Below are 24603 nucleotides of genomic sequence, written 5' to 3'. Positions count from 1 at the left end.
CCCCGCTTTTCATCTATGGGTACCAAAAAATGTATTCCTGCAGGATAGGCAACAGTGTGCAAGTTGACACCTCCCCTGACCTGAGAATTTCCGAGGGAATTGCCCACCTGAAATGGCCATGTACTCCCACAACATAGTCCATGACCATGTCATTATTCATGCTACCTTTCGGCTGCATTACGCACTGACTCCAAAGCCCCGGCAGCCTCACTGCCTAAATTGGGCGCCCTTTCGGTTCATTTGCCTGAACAGGCCTTCCCTACCAATGATACTCGGGGTGAGGAGTGGCTTAAACACACTCGATTTTAAGAAAACTGCATGGACACCCAACTTCAGCATCTTTGGCGGCGTACCAGGGCCCTGTAAACGCTGGCGCCGTGAAAAGCGCAATTATAGTCATCTATTACGCATATCGTATCTGCGCAGTAGTATTAAAAACCATGCGGCCGAACTGGCCCCTGCACAATGGGGCCTATTCTGCGATAGCATGCGGGGCAAGCTTAGCATGCCTGGCACCTGGGCTATTCTTCACCAAGAAATTGACCATTCCCATTCAAAATCAACCCGTCGCAACCGTGTCACCACCATTTCACTCAAATTTGACGGTACAAACAATCACCACCTCGCCCGTCTCAGGAACGGTGACCTTGCGCAACGCCCGCCGCAGCCTCTCTTACCATGCACTGGGCAGCCGCATTACCCCTTACCAGACACTGGATTGTCGCTTCCCAACAGTTGGGGTCCGCACAGTCCTAAAAATTTGCCCAAACAGCTCTAGGGGAAGATGGAGCCACCAACAAGATCCCTCGAAATTTCGATGATAAAGCTATAGAGGTTATCACAAAATCAGGGTGTCGAACCGGAACCGAACCGAACCGAAAACCGGAACTGAACCGGTATTTTTGCCGGAACTGAAGCCGAACCCGAACCGTTATTTTTTGAGCACGCTGAACCCGAACCGGAACTGAACCGAAAAAAAAATAACGGTTACCGGTTCATGCCGAAACGGTTCGACCCTCCGTTCTTGATATTGCACAGTCAATGCAATTCAGGTCTTTTTTCTTTCACGTACCATCAACTTCGTAAACGCTCGCGCACATTCCACGCCAGACAGTTGAACACTATCACGCTCTATGAAACAATGTAGCAATGGTCTGTTGCTGCTAAAACCGCGAGCATAGTGCAAGCTGACCAAACGAAATTTCATTCTCGGCAGCTTGCAGGGGATATAAAACGACTTTGCCCTTCCCTAGCTGCAACTTTATCGGACCAATCAGGCTGCAGGAGTGCTCCACTGCGCAACAGCGAAAGCACACACCCGATGTGTGCAAACCTTTTGCATTTCATAATTTGTTTAAAAGGTCCGACACCTGCAAATTGTTAATACTTGACAAGTGTTACCGCAAGAGCTGCTCAGTGACTAAGCCGTTTGCTGCTGACCACAAGTGGCCTCGATCTCCCTTCCCCACGACCGTTTTTCTGAAGTAGATGGAAATCGAGGACGTCGGTGTTTCGAGATTTTGATCCACGTTTAATTTCACCAGCTGGTTAAAATAACCAGAGCTTGAAATGGGGCTAGTTGGTTTTTTACTCGGAACATTGCTGGCGCTAGGCGGGACAAGGACGACGAATTACACACAAATGAAGCGCACAAATGAAGTGCGCTTCATTTTTGTGTACTTCGTCGTCCTTGTCCCGCCTAGCGCCAGCAATGTTCCGGTTAAAATGAGTCTGCCAGCCGGCAACATGAGCTGCGCCTCGAAGCAGAGATATAGCAGGGGGCATCAAATGCGCCAGTTTTTTTTAATGTGTTTACACGGAAAACAACAAAAAGGAAAAGGCGAATCATGTTGTTTTAAAATATTAAGCAAAAAGTAAGTAAACCCGAATATGTAAAAAAAAACCTCCAAAACGTGGATATTGCTCTATACTTTTCTTTGCCCTGCCTTTCACAACCAAACGTGTCATCAATGCGAAGGAAGTGAGTTCCGTGGTCAGTTTTTGGGGACAGTACAGTGGACAAGTTCCGTTTTTTACAAATACAAATAACAACAGATATGTCAGGGAAAACTTTTAAGGTGCGCACTTAATCCCTTGGCAAGAAACTGCAGCCCTCGACTTTGTCTTGGAAGCAGAAACAGTAACAGAGCAGATGACACGTGCAGAAAGGCAGGCCGGTACCTCACACTGTCCCATTCGCCCAGCGATTATCTTTTCTGCTTGTTCTGCAGTTTTGTCTCTTTCAGATCTGCTTTTTTCGAAGGTGCACTTGTACTGACTGCCCAATTCGCTACATTACTTCTACTGCTACTCGTTCCGGAAGGGAGTACTGCTGTGCGCGAATTAAAGAGCGCCTAACCAAAAAAGTTCCATCTCATACTCCGCGCGTCAAATTTCCCTTTCATTTTGTAACAGCATAATCTGTTATAAGATTCCGTAATGTAGCACACGGAACGATGGCCGGGGTCAGGCGGTACGATGACATACAGATTCTAATGCGCGCATGCGGTATAGCTATCGCAAAAAGAATTGCAGTGGTCAGAGCAATAATGCAGTGACTGAGCGTTAACTAAAGCTTACTTTTAACAAAAGTGTGGCTAACACATTCGATAAGGTGACAGCTAACAAATTATTCAGGGTGACCAAGTAATCTAATTCATTAGTAGTATTTATGTGCCTGTTGTAGGATTTTTCTGTTTTGTTAGAAATATAAAAAATGTGCGTCATTGGTATTAAGCTCGCATTGGCATTCGAACGAACCAGTACGCAGGCCTAAATTTAAGGCTTCAAGGTTAGCCTGATGGGCGGTTTCATAGTGACGATTGCGATTTCAACAAAAAAGGAAAGGGCAGAAAATATATCCCACCGTCATATCTCTTGGCGGTGGCCTTATGAATAGTCGCTAGGACAACATAAAGTCTGAGCGAGAAAGTAGGGGGTGAATCGTCGCCGCTTCATCTTTTAAAGACGATCGTCTTTCTTGGGCTACTTAAACCCAGAAATTTTGGTCTGTCTGTATGTCTGTCCGTCTGTCCGTCTGTCTGTCTGTGACTCGATTTAGCCATCCGGCCAAAGTAAAACAATGCCTGCGCAATAGTCTTATATAGTCACAGCTAAATCTACCCGTCTAAGTCCGGTGTAATGTTCGTACCTGTCAACATTGTTGAAGAAGAACAAGACATTACGCAAATATAAGACAACAAATTAATACAGAAGTGATGTCTGCAGTGTTCCTTTATAAAAAGTCATACATGCTTGACTTTGGCGAAATTAAATACTTCATCAACTCCAGAAACAAAATTCACTTCGCTGTCGCCTGCTGTCGCCCGCGCCACTATAGCTTCTTGCACCATTTTCAGAAATCAACTGGCAACAGTTACGAAAGGTTCCACTAGATAGGTTCCACGTTCTGCTTGCAACGCACGTGGAGTAAGGAAACGCGGTTCTATAAACTTTGAAGTAGGGCGCCTCGATTCACGCGCGTCTTCGCCGTACGGCAGCGTTGGCATCGAGACAACCGGTTTGGAGCAGTGGAACGCGGCAAATTTAAAATGATTTAAGCAAACCTTTGGCGTCTTTACCTTGGGAGAAGCGCGACGCAAGAGGAACAACATGAGAGGTGAACGGGAAAGCGAAGGGAGTCATTTACTTGGTAAAAATTGATAAAGACTATCGTCTTTTGACGACATTTGCAACGAAAGAAGCAGATACGCGGCCAATTTTTTTTCCTAATATATCGCCATTGTTTAAAGTTTGCTTTGCAATTGCGCCACTGCCTTTGGGGAACAGCAGAATTTTGAATTTTTGTTTGTGTTTTGATTTGACTGTCGTTTTAAACTACTAAGTGATTTTTTTCTAATTTCAGTGATAATTCAACTCATCGAACTGGTTCGCGAACCGGTTCAAGCTCCCGAACCGGTTCGCGAACCGGTTCGGTACGTGATTTTGTCGAACCGGAACTGAACCGGAACGAAATTATTTCACCCGAACCGGAACCGTAACCGAACCGGTATTTTTTTCGGTTCGACACCCTGCACAAAATACTCTAACGTGTCTGGGAATCTGAGGAGCGCCCATCTGAATTGAATCATGCTAAAATCTGCATGTCAAAAACGGGTATAAAACGTTTGAGGAGTAAGCAGCATTACCCGCACACGATGTTCAGATAGCGAGCTGGCGTATCAACCCAGTACATCTCACTGCAGCTTAAGCATGGACTACTACATGCTCCCTTCACTTCTGGCTCGTTAGCATTCATAGCACTAGACCTTCAAAAGGCATTCGATAATAGTAATATTAATCATTATTTTCTCAAGGCCCGCAAGTATCCTGTGTTGCTCAAGTTTGCTAAGTACTCCCCGTTTACCCCTAATCCTGTGTTTCCCAGTCAACGTTTCTAATTACCCCGTCATAGTTTTACTCCCTTTCAGATTGGGAATTTGTCGCGTTGCTTTTGGAGAGTTAGCCTGCCCTTGCATTCCTTATATGTATTCTAGAAGTGTTATGTAGGTGTCATCTATTGTCTGGTCGTTTAAACCCATTTAACCTTTCCGGACGGCACAGTCATGCTGAGTGGGACTGCAGAAGAGCTGCGAACAATACTTGAGGAACTGCACTCAAAGCACAGCCGTTGGGCGCAAAATAAACATAAATATGAATAAATCTAAAAATGAACGATAAGCATGTACAAAGCGTCCTCTTTAGCTTACGATGCGAAACGCTAGAAGAAGTAAAATAATATAACTACGTTGGACACATGGTTACTGCTGACCCTAAACACGAAAGAGAAATCCGGCGCAGAATACGTATGGGTTGTGGAGCACTCGGCAAGCAGTCATAAATAATGAAAAGTGAGCTACATCTGTCACTCAAAAGAAAAATGTACAACCAGTGTATACTGCCGGTGGTGACATCCGGAGATGAAACTTGGCGCCTTAGTAAATAACTAGGAATCAAATTTAGGTCTGCTCAAATGGCCATGGAACGAATAATGTTAGGAGTAACACTCCGGGATAGGAAACGAGCTACCTGGGTAAGAGAACAAAGTAGAATAGAAGATATCATAGTTCAAATAAAGAAAACAAAATGGACGTGGGCTTGCCTTGTAAAGTAACCGACAGCCCCTGGACAATCAGGGTACCACAGTGCATACCAAGAGGTGGGTGTAGAAGGAGGGGAAGGCAGTTATCCAATGGAGGGATATAATAAAGAAATTTAGGGGTAAACAGTGGACATGAGCATCGCAGGGAAGGAGTGGTTGGAGGTCAATGGGAGAGGCCTTCGTCCTGCAGTGGACCTGAGTATGCTGATGGTGATGAAGACTGGATACATGTGCACGCCAGCTCAAGCCTTAGAAGGTTTGTGAGGCAGTTTCTGCACATCACGGATATTGCGGTACAAAAATTGTCGATGTCGCTAACGTCCAGGCCAGTTGAACCTAGAGAATCTTTTCCTTCCAGCGTTGCTTCTGGTTACTTCCTTTTTGTCCGGAACGCCCAGGTCGGAACCTACGTTGCTACTGACGTGATCAGATTATAATGTAAACAGTATCTGTTGTATTCTCGGGGCCCGTAGGCATTCACGTAAGCCAACGCTGCTATTTTGGTTAGCAAAGCTTGTCCTTTCTTTTCCATAGAATGTGTCTGATCCCTCGCTTCATAATCACCATTCATAGGCTTTGACTCCTTGCACATGTCGGTGACCTGTAAGGCCTGCGGTGATGTCAGCAACTGCCTCAATTCCTTAAAAAGCGGATGTTAACGCTCACGCATCCAACATCTCTTATCAACTCCGGGCAACTTCGATGCTTGCTGGATTGTCCTTGACCCTGTTTGCCCACTTCAAATCCCTCAAGTGCCCTTGCTTCCTTTCTTTCTCTGTTGTGCTGTGAGATGAATGCAGCACCTAGAGATAGGGACACAAGGCTGCTGCGTAGACTCCATGCAGGGTCCCCTTTTGATTCATCGTTGCGTGTTACTTGCGTACTCAACACGCAAGTCACTACAGCCGTTGTCTTATTCGCAGGACTCGGTTCCCAGATTGGGCCTTGAAGCGTCACCCGAGCGAGGCCTTTATAGCTGCTAAACTCTGCACTTGATAGTTGCGAATGAAGTCTCCTGTCCTTATTGTCCACAGCTGGGCGGATCCTATGAGTAGGTCGATTCCTCGGTTCACCCGTCCTTGGGGAACAGTTCGTTCATCACAAAGTGGGTAGCATAGGTTTCGTAGATGTTTCACGAACGCACCGTTCGTTTTCGTATTTCGCGCGTCCGGGCAAATCTTCGGTACAGTAACTGCAAAGACCCCCACGCTCGGCGTCGTCAAACAGGCTACGCAGTCGGAGCTCAACTATTTTGTACCGTCTTTCTTTCGAAGGGGCCGCCGAGGCGAATGCGTTTCAGCTATGCTTGTCGCCCCACTACCTCTAGTCCCAGCTTCTCTATGAGGTTGTCCTTGAATTTTTGCTGGCAGCCACCGTCCAAAAGGCCTCGTATGTAATAGGCGCTGTTTGAACATACACGACCGGAAGTTCTGGCGGTAAACACCCTCGTCCAACTGGCAGCTAGTGAGGGCAGCAGATGCTGACTTGGCGTCCTGCCTCTGCACCTGGACGCTGGAGGCTGGGTCAGTGTGCTTCTCGCCTTTATTCACTTTGCATGTATAGTCTGGGTCGCGCATGACAGTTGCATGCTTCCCTGGCATGTGTTGCACATTATATTTCTTTTCGTCGGCACTTCTTGGAGCGATGGCCTGCCCTATTACATCAATAGCACCGCATGTCTTTTGCTAGTCGCTTCTTCGTTTCTGGATGCTCAGAGAAGCCTGGCAGGACTCGGTAGTGTGCTTTGCCGATTTGCAAAAAAAAAAAAAAAACACACTCGTTACGTTGGTGCTCTGCAGATTGCGAGGAGTGTAGCACCGCTGTTGATTAGCCATTGCGTTCTAGACGGTCATTGGACTCCGAAAATGTTTCAAGTGGATCGCATCGTTCACTCGCCTCGAGATAAGCATGCGTGCATTGCAATAGTTGCTCCATATGCCGCCCTTAGATCGTTCTTTCACTTTCACGCACTTTCACTTGCACTTTCATCGTACTTTCACGTTTTCGCTCACTGAAGAAGATGATGCCGTGTACGGTGCTTTCTCCTGGAGGCGAAATTGTCGATGAAATGCTACCACGGTGTCTTCCGGCAAAAACTCGAGCAGAATGTCGTTTAGCATCGCCGAGAAGCTGCTCGTTGGCACGTTCCGGACGTTGAGGCAGCAGACATTTATAGACGCAGTCGTGAAGTCTGAGCAACTCTTTCGTATCCGATGGAGATGTCTCGTGCTGCAGCTCACGGAGCATCCGGGAATGCGACTGTAGGATCGGACGCTTGTCCCCGAACCTCTCCTTAAGAGGCTGGATGGCACTCTCGTAGCACGCCTCTGTTGTTAGTAATCCGGCAGTTAGAGCGGCAGCTTCACCTTGCACGTAGTTGCGAAGGCACTGAAACTGGACCGTTGTATTGAGAATCTGGTTCGTTTGGACTCCAGCGTTAAACTGCTCCCAGGACGACATTCATCCACAGAAGTCCCTATAAAACTGCTTGATGGCCAACGTTGGGAGAGGAGGTCCGAACAACTGGAACGGAGCCGTCGTTGGGGCAAGTGGCGTATTAATCGCCGCCGACGGGGCAGCCTGCACCATGGTGCTGACGCCGAGGTCCTCGATCCGGCAGTTAGGGTGAGTCAGAGCCCCAAGTGTTTGGTCGGCATACTGTGCTGCCGACTCGTATCCCCTTGCCAGATCGTCGACTGCAATCGTGTCCTTGAGCTGGGCGTCGATTTTGTAAAGCCCCTCGCGGCTGGCCACGAACTTGTCTGTCACGTTCCTGATCGCTGTTCGGTCAGAGCAGCCGCGCTCAAAGAGTACCCTCGTTTTAGTCACGGTGTTTGTCACACTGGGTCGCCGACCAGCGTGTTCCGCTTTGAGCCGGTTTATGTTTGCGTTAAAATTTCCGGCTTACTTGCTCAGTAGGCAGTCAGTTCCGCGCGTTGATTGCCTGGGTGCGGTTCCGAGGAGGACGAAGTAGCTCCGGCTACCGTTTCCAGAAGAAACTTCTCATCGGCGTAGCTGTTGCCCACGTCGATGGGAGCCGCTCATTTCCCTTGGGTTTCGACACCAGTTGTGACGGAACGACCACCTGGATGCGGACGAGCCACCAGGGAACGGAGGCGTGAGACCCCCAATCGAACCCTTTTAATGGCGATGACAGAACGGCGTCAATGATGATGATAGTGTGGCGGTAAGTGCGAGGCGCTCCCTCGTCTGCAATTATCAACATTCGTTTATCAAGAGAAAAATTAAGGAGAACGAACGAATTCATTCAACAGATTATACGTCAATTACGTAATTCAAAAACAGCGGCTTTCATTTGAACACGGGTGCTAAGCGAAAAGAGTTCTAAAGGAATTGAGTTCACTAAAGAAGGGAGATAAAAAGTATGAAACCGCTCGCCATATTTAGCTCGAACCTTGGGTACAACAAAACGATGACATGAGAAGAGGTCATATTGAGGCGTGTACAGTATGCAGTGAAGAAATATGTATCTCAGCACCATTGTTTGTCGGATCAGGCATGCGACAAATCAGGCATGTGTAACAACTGAAAGACGTTTACATGCGACTCATGGGATAAACCATAAGCATTACCGACCTAAGAACAGATTGCAACAGGAAGTTGATCTTGTTTTTTCAGAAGGCGGTACAAAAGTGAAAACTGCAAATATCATACCGCAAGACACTGTAACAAACCGTACAGGATACTTGTTTACGTATGTTGAACAGGCATAATACTTTAATGGAAAACATGAGACACGGTCGCTGGTTCGATTCCCGGCTGCGGCGGCCGCTTTTCTGATGGAGGAGAAAAGCAAAAACGCCCGTGTGTTCGAGATTTCGGCGCACGTTAAAGATACCCAGGTGCTCAAAATTAATCCGGAGCCCTCCACTACGGCGCGCCTCATCGCCTGCGTTGCGTCGGTGCGTTAAACCCTACAATCAATCAATCAAACATGAGACATGCAATCTTTCCATCTTCGGTACATACGTCCGCTAAATGGCTATTTCATAGCATATCGATATCAAATAAAAGCCTAAGCGTTTGACAGCAGATATTAAGGCAACAGGTGTTCAGTCACACTGGACACACACTAGTATGCAAAGAAATTGGAGCGTGGTGAAGAATCACCTTACCTGGATGATGCAAACAGACTTGTTGTCACCTATTGTTGTTTACGGCAATGAAATCAACCCTGTATTACCCGCTATAATTGAACATGATCATGCGGCAGGTATCCCATTGCTACTAAATAATTATTAATTCTGGATACAAGTACCGTGCCATTCCGATACTGGGTAACTCGGGTCTCTCATCATGCAAGTCTGCGGCACTCAAGACGCCATGCAGACAAATCACGCGTTTGTTTTGTTCGAAAAGTTTGGGGTTTTATAGCATCCCGGGGGCTTGTCTGCCCGCAAATGATTGTTTGTTCGCTGAAAAATTAAACAATTTAATCCGAAATTTTTATTGTCCTAATAAATCCTGTGTTTCGTGACGTCTGCAGTGATGTATTCAGGGTACATCCTTAAGCGAAGTTAAATATGCCGACCGGAGCTACAGAAAAGGGCGGAACGTATTGTTTACCGTCAGGTGTCCTAGATGATGCCACAATACTGCTCGGTACCGCTGTCCACCCTTGCTTGGTTTTTGACCGGATATATGCCTGGCTCATTTCTGTCACAGTAGATAGCAATCGTCTAGTAAAACATTGGGATCATCGACGAACAGTGCCCCAGAAGACAATGTCGCTAATGCCAGTTGGCAAGTGGAGCTCAACGCGCCGGATGGCTGTACAGACAGCAAACATTGAGGGCGCACTGCGCGCTCGTGCTTCTGTGTTTAGCTGCGCGTTCGTAACTTCTATTGTTTACCCTAGCGTTCTTACGGCTATAAAACGAATGTGCACTACACCTGAGCTCAAATCGCTGATTCTGAAAGCTCAGAAGTGCTGCCTAACTTGCGTTTGCTTTATTTGCCAGAGCCAATCGCACAGCGGCCCATCATATGTCATAGATTCTAGTGCAGGAAATGAGCTAGTGGGTCGCATGGCCATTCACTTTGATCCTCATTATGTAGTTTGTTCTAGTGAAGTTTGCGGTAAACGTGGGATAATGTGTTACTCTCCCGAGGCAATCATTCGAATGAACCCAACTTGCATTTCGTCGGCATGGTCCCTTTAACCACTGTACTTCCGGGATGCCGCACCTACAACTACTTACCGACTTGTCTGAAAAATCGCTCAGCTGTCATTCAGATTCTGCTCCACTGCATAGGTACCCCACTAGGAGCAGTTCTCTTCCCACTACCCTTCACTATCCCTCTGATAAACCTCAAACTCTTGTTGCTAATATCCCCTCGCTTTGTTGCAGTTTGCATACTGATGACGTCAGGCTATAAGTTTCGGGTTGCAGTGATACGCAATTTTGAAAGATTACAAAGATTTTATTTCCCCAGAAGTTCGAGGAGGCAGGCTGGGACTAAAGGCTAGAAAGCCTGACAGAGGCCCCAGCCACCTTTGGTACAGTACAACCAAGAAGCAAAATCAAACAATCTGGAAATTATAATGTGAGTTATAAAAATACAAGCAACAGGCAGAGCACAAGACATTACAGAACAATATGGGAAAGGTACAGTAAAGTACATTTGAGTACAATGGAGTAAAGTAAAACAAAGTACAAGTGGACAATCAGAGTAGAACTATGATTAACTTTTAAAGATAGACACAACTACAGAACCTGCGCATTAAACAAGTCTAAACAACTTTAAAACCACCCTCCAGCAGGAGGCAGGTTGTGTGGCTGCCCATGCTCGAGGCGTTGGTTAAAGTTGTTCCTCGAGCAGGCAGGGCTGCTTCTCTTGACCAGCAGGCCCAAACGCGCCCGCTCGGCTGCCGACTATACTACACGGTTGGATGACCACTCGGTTCTTCAAATGCCGTGTAGTAGCGTCCTAGTCCTAATATCCAACAGAACTTTGTTTTGCCATGTTCCTCGCAAACCTCGCCTCTCAAGTCAGACCATGGACCTCCTTCGCCGCATGACTACCCGCCAGAGAGGGATTTCATCATGCGGAGTAACACTTACTCCCTGCCTTACGTGGCACCCTCCACTAGGGAACTGAAAAAGGCAGACTAATTCGCAAGTTGTGCAAGACGATGCTGAGGATTCTACCGAACACTCCCACTGCTCGTGTAGAATCGCTTGGAGGCTTCAACGCTACATCCGAGCTCGTCGAAGTCCATAGTCAGTACGGCCCCTTGCCGCCGCTCCTAAAGGTCAATCACTTCTCCTCCAACTTCCACTTAACTTACCCTTCGGTACAGAATCATCTATTCTGATGTCTTGCATTTTTCATTATCTAATTAATATCCGCCCCATTCTTCCCAACATGCACCCTAAGCACACTAGAGCCCACGAGAGCAGCGTTCACGGGTTATGAAGCGATACCCTGTACGCCTGGCCACATTTTATATTTACGCGGCTGGCTACGGGCGAAACTACCTCTACCCAGTCGGAATCATCGCTTCTACCACCCTCAGCTTTTGCACTTCGCCCGCGACTCCGGAATAGGTGGTAATTTCTCTTGCTGAGAGACTTCGGCCGTCCCCTGCGATCATAATCTCCGATTCGAAGTCGGCCATTCAAGATTTTCCCCGGGTCGCATTTTCCACCGGCACTCAAAATCAAGCAAAATCACCCTTACTCCCCACCGAGCTGGTGTGGACCCAAACCCATACACATGTACGGGTGAACACGGCAGCACACGGAGCAGCTCGAGAGCTCACCTTCGCAGCGGTCCTTAGCCCTGACCCCTTCTATCGAGCCATGTCAGCTTTGAATCGGCTCCTTTCCTTTTATCTGTTTACTTCTCATTACCGAATTCCCCGCCTTCAACTGCCCCTGCACACCCGGCGCTCGCTTACGCCGAATAACTCCGATGGCATTTAGCGCAGACGTACACCCTTCCATGCATCTACCGCGGGCCCAACATGTACCCCTCTCTCCACTCGTTACCTTACTGCCCCACTTGTGCGATGGCTTAAAGCATTGATCACACTCTACGGCCTGCCCTAAAACCCATTTCGCCCACTTCAGGGCGGTGAGAACTGGTCGAGAGCGTTGGGCTGCACATATTGGGGAAGAAGGGGGGGGGGGGGCGTGCAAGAAGTCGTCTTCGCTCTGGTGTCCAATCACGAGGGACAATCCTCCCACGGGCATCAGCCCTCTTCATTGGAGCAATACGTTTCTTCTCTCTCTCTCTCTCTCTCTCTCTCTCTCTCTCTCTCTCTCTCTCTCTCTCTCTCTCTCTCTCTCTCTCCAGAGCTTTACGCGACCAGTTGTAAGCATGACCGGTTTCCCGTGGTGCACTTGAAATGTAATTTAAGGCAAGCGATTTGTCCCGCACGCAACGAAATCCGTCAAGTATTGTGCGCACTACAATTGCAGCCACAATCTCGCAAGAGGCCTCATGCAGAAAAAACAGGTAGCACAGGCACTAGGATCACATTCGACGCGCCTGTCGCTAAAGTGGTCACTAGAACATTCGGCTGGTCAAATTTCGTGAAGTCCCTATGCATGCATTCCTTGCCTTTTTTTTAAAAAAAGGAGTCGAAACGTGTGTATACTACCTAGATTAGTTGGCTACGAAGCATGGAAGCCACATATTACTGCTGTAGGTCATGCTAGCTTTGGGAAGCCGGTCAAAACCTTTTGTGCATTCTTTTTGTCTCGGCATTGTCTGATGGCTTGAGTGACGTAACTCAGGCCGGCACTGTTTAATTTGCACGAATAAACGCAATCGGCAGCGACTAGAAAATAATACTACTTAACCAAAGCAAAGTAACTAAAACTTATCTGCTCCGACGAGCCATTCACGCATAGCAGCCCAGCGATGTCTATGGCTTTTAAAGTCGTTCGAAACACGAAGGAAAGGGTAAAAGTATTTATCAGCAGTTGCAGCGTACCTTTAAACACACGAGGTATGTTGAATGTACGCGTGCATGTAAACAAGGGTTCGCTAACACTGCAAGTAAGGGATGTTTCTTGAGTTATTGCAATAGATTGTTGTGAGTGTATGTCGGCGGGTACTTGCACCGTCTGCTTACGTGTCCGTGTGGTCGTAATTTACATCATAACGTTGCAGAGTTTGTGCACGGTGTCAGCGTTTCTTGCCTTTTAAAAATGAAGCGGTAGGTGTGTTTTGGGGCCGATACGTTTGAAGCCCGACGGATGCGCTGACATGCTAACTCTAGCGGTTTGAATGAATTGAAGGAACTCTAAACTTTCTCTCTATTTCTTTATATACCCAGAAAAAACTCGTGGACGAGATGAGCGCCGGGTTTCGCGAGAAGCTAACCTATCCATCTTTGGTTATCTCGGTCTCTCTGTGCACGCGGATGTACGGCACTGATGAAAATCGGGAAATAGGGGATCTTTGCGAAAACAGTCAAACCGAGCCTGCGGACACAACAGCGAAGGTGAGTTTTCTGACAGCTTAAGTCACGAGGTCGCTTACGCCGGCTGTTATATCCCGGCCTTGCACTTCATCAGACACGCATTCTTCCTGCTTCTGCGTTATAACGTCCTCCGACGTTTCCTGTATTTTTCCTTTTGTTTCGGCAGAATGCCCTCCCAGCAATGGCTCTCCTCACTCTCAGAGCCACGGACTCTGCCCAATCTGTGGCGTTGGACCCCCGTGTGCATTTGCGAAATATTGCTGAGAAATGGAGGTTACTCTCGACGTTTCATTTTCTTTTTCCTACGTGCAGTATGGGCTATAAGATTAGCGTTGGGGGGAGGCTTTAAGTACAGAGCACTATGGGCTCGCCTTGTCGTCGTAGCTCGCTAACGGTCGATGCGGCTGCCGGAATAAGGGGGCGCAGCGTGATAACGGACCCAGGTAGAGCCTGATGTACCGTCGTCAGGGGAGCACGCTGAGGCTTCGAAAACCACTTGGTTTAAATAGTCAACCGTGCGAACCTCGTGAACCGCTCGCCCTTTTCATACATCTCCCTGTTGTTTAGTGCAACAAAAACTGCAGGTCCATTTCAGGCAAAATCTGTGTATATAACCGGCAGCCCCCACGTTTTTTAGATAGGAACACTTGTTAAGTTAATTTTTACGATAATATATGCAAGCCAAAAAAGCGGCTGTGCATGAAGTAAATGGCGCGTTCGAAATGACGCAGAAAGGCCCCCGCCGCGCAAGAAAGAAATGGCGTGTTCGAAATGCCAGTGAAAGGCCCAAGCCACGCAAGAAAAAATAGCGCGTTCGAAATGCCTCTGAGAGGCTTCAGCCGCGCTAGAAAAAAATGGAGCTTTCGAAATACCCCAGAGTGGCTCCAGCCGCGCAAAAACAAAGTGGGGCCTTCGAAGTGACGCGAAACAGCTACATCATACGAAATCAGAGAAAGCAAAAAAGCAAGAGAACTCCCGCTGGCGGAGTTTCAGGCAGGAGGCGCGCAAGCACTGGGAAGGCCGGAAATTTGAAATTGCATTAGGTGGCAGCAGTGAGCGGATAACGGCGCTGCAGCCCATTATGCCGAAATGCTTTAATTTTTTAAAGCAAACCTTTCTAACTCTACCTTCCAACGGTGTCGTCGTGGCGTGCGCCACAAGAAACTCCCAACAAGGCTAAATAAAACTACTGGCACTGCCAGGGGTCGAACCTGGGCCCAAAGAGAAATGGATGGAGAACCCGTCGTCTTAGCGACTAAGCTACGCTCACACGTGGAGACGCGGGAGATAGAGGCTGATTTTACGGTGAACACGCCTCCAACGTGTTGCACCCGGCAAGAAAAAAAAGCTAATACACAAAACACACGTCACGTGATTTATTCCGCAGCGCCGGAACATACTGTTGCTGAGAGAGGGAGGAAAAGGAGTCGTTGCAGCGCGCTCCCGATGAATCGACCGGCGCTGCCACCGACGACAGTCGTGCAAAGGGTTGTGGCCGAGTCAAATTTTTGGAATCCCATGATCGCCGGAGGTGGCCCTCCCTTGCCAGCATCGATGCTAAGGGGGAAAGCATCTAGCGCGCTGTCCTACTGCGCGCCATGGAAGCTCGCGCTGCGCGTCAGTCGATAAGTAATACGAGATGGTCACCCCGTGTCAGACCCCTTTTCTCATGGAAGCGTGTGCACTCTTTTAAAGCAAAGCTTTCCACCTTTACCAGCCAACGGTTTCGTCGTGTGCGCCACCAAAAACATCAGGATGGCTAGGTTCCGCTTTCTCACCCTTCAAAAGACGCTCCTCTGCGTTTTTGCTCCCGGCTCACGGCCGGCCTAGAGCGGCGGACGCCGCCGCTCTAGCCGGGCCGTGGCCAACGCTGCTGCTGCGTTCGGGGCACCGCCCCCGCGAATTCCAGGTAACGGCTGGCAGAATCTCTGGTTTCACTGTTTTTAAAGCCACGCGTGTGAATTCAAGTGACGTCGCATGGGCAATTGTTGTGGGTGTCGTTTAAAGCTTTGCTTTCCAACCATCTTCACAGCGGGGATTGGAGCCAATTTTTTTGGAGGCGAGACATGAAAAAAGAGTGAAGGGGAAGCAGGGAGAGAGGTGATGCAGTAGCTGCGCGTGCCGCCCCTTTCCTCACCCTTCGAAATACGCTCCTATCCGTTTTCTTTCTGCCGATGCACAGCAGGGCTAGAGCGGCGGTGTCCGCCGCTCTAGCCCTTCCGGGACCGACGATATTGCGTTCGGGATGCCGCCTCCCCGAATCGCAGGTGGAACCTGGGCCCGAAGGGAATGGGAACGAGGGTCCGTCCTCTTAGCGACTAAGCTACGCCCACACGTGGAGTCGGGGGAGACAGACGCTTGTTTTGATTCATCGGCTGGGGAGCGGGAGGGCGCTTCTTGGCGCGAATCCCCGGTAACGGCTGGCGGAAACTCTGGTTTCAATCTTTGTAGTGACGTGTGACGGCGCATGGCCAATTGTTGTAGGTGGTCCCGTTTACAGCTTTGCTTTCCAACCACCTCCACAGCGTGGCTTGGAGCCAATTTTTTTACGAAGCAGTTGCTACGCTGATGTGTCGAGAATTGTGAGCAAACCGCTTAACGCTTGACGAATGTGGCCTGCCTGAGCAATTTAAATTCTGAGAAATTCTTTCAGGGTGCAGCTGTGCTTCCAAAAAATATATTCATATGGCAGACAGATAGTATTCTCTACCCATAAACCTCACCTCATTCTCGACAATGATTTCTTTGTGATCGCACTTTTTAAAAAGATAGTGTTTTAAGGTTCCTCCAAAATTATTCCCAGAAAAGCTGCTCATATTCGATCGATATGACAGGCTTGTTATATGGCTAAATGATTTCCGGAATAACCACTGAGTTTGAGCTAAAAGACATGACAAAAGCGCAGTTAACATAGGTGTTCCACAAGACTTGGTGCTAGCTCATCGTTTTTCCGAAATTTATATCAATGACTTAGGATACTCAACTGTAGATAACACCCATGTCATAAATGAAGTAAGAGAAAAACCCACAGAGTAAAATCAGCCCATTTACTCGGAACATTGTAGACTCTGAAAACGTGTTGGATTCCGTAAGCACTGCAGGTGAGGTTGAAGCATTCAAAATCCACGAAATGGATGTGACCTACACAGCATTCATAGACGGCATATATGAAATCTAGGGACAAGATAATCTTTTAAAGAGAAGAGAAGTTCACGGTCAGAAGGGGAGCACAGTAGGAAGGCACCATCTCGCCAAAATGGTTCGCAGCATCTCTGGATGGGGATAGTTAAAAATCTTGATTGGGAAAATAGAAACTTCCGGATGAATCGGGAGTGTTTAGGCCATTTAAGGTTTTCAGACGGCATTCTCTTGCTCCGTATGTCAGCATAGCACATGCAAAAATGATTGAGGAACTTCAATAAAGGCTTGGCCGTGGGGCTACAAATAAATCTCAATAGATGTGAAGTAATGATAAATAAACAGGCTGCAAGCGCCATATTCAGCTGAGGTACCTCAACTATACAACAAATAGAAGACTATAACTACGTTGGACAAGTGGTCAGAGCGGATCCTTGCTCGACGGGGCTCGTCCCATTGTTTTCTCGTGTCTTGTTTTTTTTTGCGCATTAGCTATCCTAAATTTCATCCAAACTATGAGAAAAGATTGACTCAGAGATAATTAAAAGTAAACTACTCCTGTCACTGAAAAGGAAGTATGCAACGAAAGCGTGCTGCTGGTTACAACATATGGAGCGTAAACCTGGCGCACTACTAAATAACTGGAACGAGAGCCAACGGCGGCTCAACGGGCTATATAACAAAGAACGATGAGAGTACCGCTCACAAAGAGGAAACGAGCTTCCTCGATTATGGAACAAACTCAAGTAGAAGATATCAAGTGCAAATTAAGAAATCAAATAGACTTGGGGTAGGTCTTTAACTAAAAGAACCGACAATCGATGGCCCCTCTGGCTAAATGGATTCCATGGAAGGAATAAATAACAAATTTCCGACGGGACCGTAAGACTCGAGATCCGCAGCACAGGAGTACGTGCAGATCAATGATAGAGGCCTTCGTGTTGCAGTGGGCCTCATAGGCTGATAATAATAATAATGGTGAGGACGATTATTACGATAATGGCTATCCGGAATTCGTCATGATCGTCTGGGTTTGTTGGTCCATCCCCGATACTCTGCGACAACGATAGTATAGTGTTAAGAAGATTTAAACGCCGTAAAATGTTGGTGTAGAAGCAACACTGCAAAAGCAGTTGCGTTAGCTCGCCGCGAACCAGTTCAAATCCGTTTTTCCTCCATTTTGAGGAAATAAAAACCCGTTGCTTCGGCTTTCGCAGAAAAGCCCTCCTGCAAACCGTGATAAGCGTGAGGGAAAAACTCGTCCCAAGTGAGGTACACGTAATGGTGGGCAGGCTGGCGGGGTTTGTTTCTCCCTACAGAGTGTCCGCGCAGAGGGCAACTGCCTGAAGCACAGATCAGAATTTAACGGCATCATCGCAACGATTGAACCACCGCGTCTGTCGACAACGCATCTATCAAAATGTTCGCACCAAGATCATGGTGTATCGATGTGCCGGAATGATCTAACTGCCTGGGCTCAATAACTCTGGGGTGGCGTTCCTCGTACCCGCCACTTGACTGCTGGGGTAGAGTGTTCGCTTTACCACAAGTTTGTTTCAGCCCCCTTCTGAAGCTGCCTTGCCACATATCGGAGCAACGCAAACGGGAGCTTCCGAAGGCTACCCGAACCTGTTGTGCTTACAAAACGTATGAGACTCGCATTGCCAGAGCAATGTGCGAAGCAGTACGGAAACGAAGAATTTCCCAAACTACGCATCAAAGTTACGCCACTCAAAAGCCGCACCTAGGAGACACCCTGCTGCAGTGAGCATGTCCGCTTCAAGGAGCCCATAACTGAATAGCCATCCTGGACCACTTGGGGTGCCTGGAAAGTTGTCAACACAACCAATGAGTATTAGTATCATTCTACATTCAAACATACCCGCCGTAATTTTTAGAGCGGAGATATGTGGGTCATTCTATACCAAACGTCTCAGCCGCAAAGTCGCCACCACGGATTTCTTCAGTAAAAAATTGTGGCTCATCCTCGCACGGCCAACAATGCTTCCTCAAAGTATTTTTGTTCGACTGAGTGAGAGAGTGAGTGATTGAGTGAGTGGGTGAGTGAGTGAGTGAGTGAGTGAGTGAGTGAGTGAGTGAGTGAGTGAGTGAGTGAGTGAGTGAGTGAGTGAGTGAGTGAGTGAGTGAGTGAGTGAATGGTTGGGCAGCCAGCCGGTTGGAGGGGGGATGGCATTCTATATTCCGGGAAGCCCTGGTCCGCGCGGGTTGCCTTGGCCCTCTCCACAAAGCTACGCGGGATTGCGATGTCGGAGCTTGCCAGATGGCCCTCCCACTGCTCGTACGTTGAGTGAGAATTGGGGACAAGGCATGGGCCTTTCTGACACTCCCATGCCATGTGGTAGGGGGAGCCAAATTGGGAACAGAAATTACAGGTAGCGTAGTAGATGGTGGCGGGAGGAAAATAATTTGTTTGAAGTTGGCGAAATTTAGTCGCCTCGGGTCTGGATAAATGGGGATGTAGTGAATGAAGGGAACCGTCGTCGTTCGTGGCGGTAATGGGCGAGGATGTCTGTGTATGAAGTGAGAGTAGCCGAATTGAACGATTTTTTTTCTTTTTGAGGCCGCCCTTTTATCTCCAGGGTTTAAAGCAATGTTAGGTCTGTCAAAAAATTACTAAAATAATGACTCACTTTTCAATCGCCACCATTTTATGTGGACATCATCTTGAGGCCCTGGACTGCCCTTTGCCGTATTGTAAGAAATTCGCTTATTGTGCTCTTGTTGCGCCCTTCAGAAACTACACAATGTTGCGCATGTTGAAACATTTATAAGAACTACAAGCTCAATCTCTACCACTGAAGCATTTTTTGCTAACTTTCACCATTGTGGACAACTCGTAAAAATCGACACAGAAGAAAGCAGAAATGTCCGCGAGAACGTTTGTCAAACTTAGAAAAATATCGTTTCCGGCCCACGTACACCCCTAAACCGTTGATTGCTGTGCTCGTTGTAAAAAACCAAATATAAAGCATTCACCAATACAAATAATCGCCGTTTTTTATTTTAGTAAAATGAATCGGAAATGTTATTTTAGCAGAGAAAAAAGTTTTTGAATTTGTACGCCGACACTAGCCACGTTTGTCCGCATAGCCTCTACTCTGCACGGAAGTCCCCTTTCCTTCATGAAGGATGCGTGAGCCAGCGGCTTCGGGCTGCGCAAATAGCTTTCCCGGAAATGGTATTTCGTAGCGTCAAAAATGGATAGGTCGCGTGTTGGTGGGAGAAGAACAACGTGTAGTTGTGGTGCGCCAATTCTACCAACGGCGGGATGCCCATCACACGTTCATATAAAGCATCAGTGTATGTTAAGCGTGGCATCACTTATGTATGCCTAAAATTAGGAAGAAAACAGCCACCGAGTCATCAACCAGCCCCCGCCAGGTTCAATTAGGTTAAGATGGATTCGAGCGGCCTTGGAGGCGTGTAACGCGTAGGAATGGAACACGAAGGAAGGGAATGAGAGTTGGTTCTGTTTAGAACGTTACGAAAAAAATGGGAAAAACAAAACCACAGCGAAAAAAACACGACCACGACACAAGAGTCGAAAACCTCTAGCTCGAGGAGAAGCATGAACGTTCTCACAGTATTGTCGACGCTAAGCGCGACATGTGGCGCTGCCGTCAGTGGCAGGGGTCATGGCAGGGGTTGTGTCGGCGCTTCGGCCATTTAAAAGTCGCAGGTACGGCTCGGTCGAAGCAGCGGAGGCAGCGCTAAGCCCTGCGTGGCAGGCGGGATGGCAATTCCGGCCTCGGCCGCGACCGCGAACCTCGGCCAGGGGAAGTAGTGAGCCTAGTCGTCTGCCGACCCCACGCACGTTTGCGAGCCCTGACTCACGTGTTTGCAACCTCGGGACTACTCTACAGGAACCTCCTGCCTGACTCCATGACTCCAATCCTTGTCACCACCTACCAGCTCCACAGGTTCTATGGTTCCGCGAACAGCAGCCACCCGAACCGTGTTCGGAAGCACCTCCCTAACCGCTCACCGAGCACCCCTCCGTCTTCTCGTCCTTTTGCAGCCGCCCGTGTACCACTTTGCACTTTATTCCGCGACCTTGTTGCCAATGCTCACAAGCACCCCCAGTCAGGTTGTTTCGCTCAATCTGTTCAGGGTGTCTGGGGACCGTCCGTGCGCCATGATGCGTAGCGTTAGGGGTTTTTGGGAACCACACACACGCGCGAGCAGGATGTTCGAAGTAACGGGTACAATACAAGGAAATCACACCCGTTAATAAAAGCAAATACGAAGTAAGCTCGAAGCAACGATCATACAATCACTCTCGCATCAAATGAAAAAGTCACTGTGCGGAGGCGAAACAAAAGACATGGTCAATGCATGTGAGCAGAATGTGGACAGACGTTGAGTAGACAGCCTCGTGCATTAAGAGTCGCCGGATGACACGTGCAAAGCATGCAGCAGTTCCATTATGACACTGCAGGGGTACATTGACAATATGGTACGCTAAAAGGGTCTGTTCGAAAGATAAAAGGTTGCCCGATTCACCGTACAGGTTCGGCGGAAAGAAGGTTCATAAGGCTGTTGCCCTTCCACATCCTCTGATTTCAGTGTGATAGAAGCTTGACGACGTGCTCGTTCAGCTGGAAGTTTGGGTTCATACTTTTTAAAGCAAAGCTTTCTACCTGTACCAGCCAACGGTTCTTTCGTGTTGTGCGGGACAATAAACTCAGTGCACGGAATGTTCAGTGCACGGAACACCTACGCGGCCAATGCCTCATCATGGCTCATCACAGAAGACGACGAGAGGACGACGAAGAAGTGGCTGGCTCGCAGCGCGCGCTGTTATGGCCGGATTCCGAATTCTGTAAATAGATTGTTGCTCATCCTTCAACCATAGTTCGAGTCATTGGCTCTGCCGCCACGTTACATTTGGTGGAGAGTGCGGGTCGTCATCCCCGTCCTGGGCCCAGCTTCGCTCCTCATTGGCATCACTGGAATCATCGAGGGTGCGTGAACCGCGTCGGGCAGCCCCAGCTCAACTCGATGACGTCCCCCCGCCCCGTGTCCCCAGCCCGTGACGAGCCGATCCGACGACGACGTGTCCCCAGCCCTGTGGTCCGCCGAGGTAGCAAGCCCTCACCGGTTCGTCATTCCTTTGTGGGCGCGTCGCTGCAGTGCGCCTGAGCTCACCAAACCCATGTCTTACATCCGTGGTGGCAACAGCTTCACTGTACATTCTCATCACATCGTTCACCTTTACCGAGCTCATCATGCTACTGCTGCACCGACCGGGACGACTGCCTTCGAGGAAAGGGGTATGCTACGCCATCAAAGAAGACGAAGACAGCAGCCGCATGTTGCGTCACAAACAAGCATCTGCGACGACGATGCATCTGTGTGGGGCATGCTGCCTGGCATGCGTGTTCCCACACTGCTCATCTGCGTCCCTATCGTTACCACGTTGCAGCTTCGACCGGGGCGGTCGCCCTCGACCGCGGGGGGGGGGGGTAATGTCACGGAACGCCTAGGCGGCCAATGCCCCATTATGGCTCATCCCAGAAGACAACGAGGACGACGAAGTTGCTGGGTCGCAGCGCGCGCTACATGCTTGAGTGCTGCGATGGTGCTAGCCACCATCGCCAGGCCGTCCGTCGGGCGCTGTCGCCATTTTGGGCTGCGACCTACGTCGCCCACCAGCACTCGGAAAACTAGTTAATGCACTTTTGGGAGGGGAAACTGCATCACGTATGAACCTTACAATGCCTCCGGAGCATCCATTGAACATGTCAGTTTTGGTTGAGGGTGTTTGTGTAGATGCCCCTATTGACACTGGTGCCAGTATTTCGGGGATAAGTATGGAATTGTGTGCACGACTACGCAAGGTTTCAACACCCTACAGTATACCTTCTTTTCATGGCGCCAATTACAGCACAATAAAGCCATCCGGACAGTGCACGGTACGAATTTCAGTCGGTCAACTTCGTCATCACGTTCAGTGTGCAATGTTGTCACCTTTTGCGCATCACCTTATCTTGGCTGGGACTTCTTGTCATCCGCATCCGCCTTCATTTTGTGCCAGCAACCCCAAATTGAACGCGGAGATACGGAGGATACCAACATTCCGGAACAAAAGCCACAACTGTATTCCCCAAGGCATCATTATCGTGACCTGCTTTGTCCGTTTTGCACGTGGGTCTGCGCCGCTCGGAGACAATACTCCTTCCTGAAGGCACCACGCTCGCTTCCGTTGTGGCTGATGACAATCTGTCTCTAGTTCCCCTCTGCTCTGTGTTTTCCGTTCCCCTGTCTTCAGATTCCGGCCCCTCACGTCCCACCCTGGCTGCCACGAATAGCGAAGACTTCACGGCGTTCGAAACGAGACTCCTACTTAAGCTGCTCGAAAAACACAAAAACTCATCATCGTCGGAACAGAAAGTCATCGAAGAAAACGTCGCGGACATGCTTCAACGAAACATTATTCGACCTTCCTCGAGCCCGTGGTCTTCTCCTGTTGTTCTGGTGAGAAAAAAAGGCGGTCCTGTACGCTTTTGCATGGACTATCGGGCTTTGAATAGGATTACCCGGTAGGATGTATATCCGATGCCGCGCATAGATGACGCGCTGGACCGTCTACAAGGCGCTGAATATTTCTCTAGTCTGTACCTGCGATCTGGCTACTGGCAGATCCCCATGCGCGAGTCTGACACAAAGAAAACGGCGTTTGCGACTCCAGATGGCTTGTACGAATTTAACTTATGCCTTTTGGCTTATGCAACGCCCCAGCCACAAGAGCCCATGATAGATAGGGCCCTTCGCGGCCTTAAATGGAAAACATGCCTGTGTTACCTTGACGACATCGTCATCTTTCCTTCAAGTTTTGCGTAACTTCTACAGCGTTTGGACGAGATGTTGACTTGCCTCGCAAAGGCTGGTCTGACTCTGAACACCAAGAAATGTCGTTTTGCTAGCAAATCGATAAAGGTTCTTGGTCACGTCGTCAGTAAAGATGGCATGCGCCCCGACCCAGACAAAATTTCTGCTGTAGCCAATTTTCCTCGCTCTCAGCAACAAAAAGCGCCGCGTAGTTTTCTCGGCCTGGCGTCCTATTTTCGCCGTTTTGTCCACAATTTTGCTACTCTCGCTGCACCTCTGAACCAGCTAATAAATTCTGATAGCCCCTTCGACTGGAGTGAAGACTACGAAAACGCCTTGCAAGACCTCAAGCAAGCGCTTACTTCCGCACCAGTATTATGCCACTTTGATGACTCAAGACCGGCGATCCTCCACACCGACGCTAGTGGGCACGGCATTAGCGCCGTTTTGTTTCAGCGCGACACTCATCACCGCGAGAGGGTTGTTGCTTATGCCAGCCGCTCTCTAACACGAGCGGAGAAGAATTATACGATAACGGAACAGGAGTGTCTGGCCGTTGTGTGGTCTGTGCAAACGTTTTGGCCATATCTCCACGACCAAGTTTTCACCGTCGTCACAGGCCATCACGCCCTGTGCTGGCTGTCTTCACTGAAAAACTTGTCGGGATGCCTGGGACGCTGGATTCGGCGATTGCAAGAGTCCGACTGTGCGATTACCTACAAGTCCGGGCTCAAGCATGTAGACGCAGACGCACTCTCGCGGTGCCCGCTGATGCCGTCTTCAAACGACATGGCATCACTTTTTCATGCACCGCCATCATCAGTTGCACCTGTCGACTATGCACCGGCTGACGACCGCCGCGACTTGGTTGATCATCAACGAGCAGACAGTTACTGCCGGAAAATAATGGATCGGCTCGCTGGTTCGACACGTCCACCGTATAGCCGCCTACGTCGCCAACTGCGGCAGTTCCAGCTCATACACGATGCATTGTATCGCAGAAACCACCACCCAAATGGCGCCACATAGGTCCCAGTTGTGCCTCGTTCTCTCC

At 48.8% G+C, this 24603-nt stretch overlaps 1 protein-coding gene across 2 annotated transcripts in view; it reads left to right on the top strand.

Annotated features, from left to right (window-relative positions):
• Positions 1-13306: 13306 nt before the first annotated feature.
• LOC144144566 (uncharacterized) overlaps positions 13307-24603 on the top strand; it is a 34014-nt gene continuing 22717 nt past the window's right edge. For both annotated transcript variants that reach the window (XR_013317273.1, XM_077676076.1), the window contains exon 1: positions 13307-13580. Coding sequence is in view for 1 of the 2 variants with exons in the window: in XM_077676076.1 (XP_077532202.1) it covers positions 13431-13580 (150 nt within the window). In the remaining variant the exon portion in view is untranslated. The remainder of the gene's footprint in view (positions 13581-24603) is intronic.

This window comes from Haemaphysalis longicornis, unplaced genomic scaffold (genome assembly GCF_048455015.1).
Source record: "Haemaphysalis longicornis isolate Haplotype H1 unplaced genomic scaffold, Haemaphysalis longicornis Haplotype H1 scaffold_7, whole genome shotgun sequence".
Taxonomy (NCBI): Eukaryota; Metazoa; Arthropoda; class Arachnida; order Ixodida; family Ixodidae; genus Haemaphysalis; species Haemaphysalis longicornis.
This window is presented reverse-complemented; position numbering and strand designations above follow the sequence as displayed.